The 2037-nt window shown below is 45.5% G+C and overlaps 1 protein-coding gene across 1 annotated transcript; it reads left to right on the top strand.

The window, feature by feature from the left end:
• The first annotated feature begins 1021 nt into the window (after positions 1–1021).
• Positions 1022–1663, top strand: LOC135488547 (uncharacterized). The gene has a single exon (XM_064773185.1). The coding sequence runs from the start codon at positions 1022–1024 to the stop codon at positions 1661–1663; it is 642 nt and encodes a 213-aa protein (XP_064629255.1).
• The last annotated feature ends 374 nt before the right edge of the window (positions 1664–2037 follow it).

Raw genomic sequence — 2037 nt, 5'->3', positions numbered from 1 at the left:
ACTGGATCAAAGGGAACAATAAGCTGCCGCTCTTTGTCCAGAACCGTGTTGTGGAATCAGAACTTTCCCAGGCAAAGTCCAGTATTGTCTGACTCAAGATAACCCCGCTGATCTATTGACTAGAGGGATTACCACTAATTCCCTAAAACACTCAAAGCTGTGGTGGAATGGGCCCGTCTGGCTTATTCACGGCGACTGGCCAATTAGCGAACTCTCTGACGCCTCAGTATTGTTACAGTTGATTAAGGAATTACCAGAACAGAATCAACCGGGAACCGGACTTGATTGTATAATCAATGTGAAGGATTATCACTCGCTCAAAACACTTCTGCGCGTTACTGCCATGTTCCAGAAAGCTGTGAAAACATTCAAGGGAGAACGGCCAGATATTGACATCGACGCCAATGCGATAAATGAGGCCGAACTGTTATGGATAAAGACTGTACAAACCAGAGAATTTAAGCAGGAAATCCACGCCTTAAACAAACCCTCCGCCAAACGGGCTCCACTGGTACAACAACTTCAATTATTCCTTGACGCTGGTGGCTACTTACGACTTAACGGTAGATTAAACAACGCGCCGATCAGAGAAGAAACGAAATTCCCGCTTCTACTCCCGAGAAAACACCTCTATGTCCTACCGAAAGGGAAGAGCGATGAAATCAAAGTCTATGTGTGTTTGTTTACTTGCGCAGTGACTCGAGCGATCCACCTCGAACTCGTACCCGATATGACAACGGCATCTTTTCTGAACGCGTTTCGAAGATTTACTGCCCGTCGTTCCGTACCTTCTCAGATGATATCAGATAACGCAACCACATTCGAATCTGCCGCATCAGAGTTGAAAAAAATAATGGATTCGCTTGAAGTCAAGACATGCATGGCGAACCACCGTACTACCTGGACATTCAATCCCAAGAGAGCTTCCTGGTGAGGAGTCTTCTTTGAGCTCGCAATCGGACTTGCGAAGACAACAATTAAAAAGGTGTTAGGCTGCGCACGCGTCAACCTGGACGAACTAATGACTCTAATCACACAAGTTGAAGCTGTTCTGAATGACAGACCGCTAACCTACGTCGGTGACTTTGATCCGTTGACTCCAGCGCACCTCGTCCATGGTCGCCTAATGACCACTTTGCCATACTCACGCGTAGATGAAACTGAACTGATTGATCCGGACTTTGTGATAAACGAAAACGCCATGAGAAAGCGCGTGAAGCACCTCGCTTTTTTATTTCAACACTTCTGGGAAAGGTGGCGAACCGAGTACCTCCCTGCGCTTCGCGAAAGGCACTTAGAGAATTGCGGCGGGAAACTTGAAAACACTGTCAAAGTAGGAGACGTTGTTCTTGTCCACAGTGATGAAAAACGCAGACTGTATTGGGACTTAGCAATCGTGGAAGAACTGAACTATGGGAAAGACAATCTTGTCAGATTTGTAATAATCAAGACTAAAAATGGTCGAACTTCGAGGCCAATCGCAAAACTCTACCCACTCGAAATTATGTGCAACACTCCTCCGAAAAAACAAGAGAATGACAATGCAAAACCTGAATCTGAGCAATCGGACAATACGAGAACTCTGTTGCCTCGCCGCGCCGCAACCGAGGCACGCCAGAAATTGCTCCAAGCTGAAGTGCTCATCTTAGATGTAAAACACTGAACTCCGAGTCACGCACGTAGGAACATGGTATTGATGGTCCATATCGATACATTTTACCAGACTCTTGCGACGTCAACATGAATACATTGTTTTCGGAATTGGTAATTTAGATTCCGAACCTCATTCGTTCTATGGACTAAAACACCCACTTCTTTAATCACTTATAATACTCTCATAACAACGCAATGCTTATGATCTTGCTCCTAGCACTGGGTGTGAAAGTTTACCAGTTAGTTACTGTCTTCTCCCACTTAACCGAGCGCGGCTGAATCGTAAAATGACTAAGTCCAAATGAATAGGCCGATTTTACTGGTGGCAGGCGAACATTAGAAAGAACAGCCACAGCTGATAATTGACTCCCTTTTCGTGGGCAA

This window comes from Lineus longissimus, chromosome 5 (assembly GCF_910592395.1).
Source record: "Lineus longissimus chromosome 5, tnLinLong1.2, whole genome shotgun sequence".
Classification (NCBI taxonomy): Eukaryota; Metazoa; Nemertea; class Pilidiophora; order Heteronemertea; family Lineidae; genus Lineus; species Lineus longissimus.
This window is presented reverse-complemented; position numbering and strand designations above follow the sequence as displayed.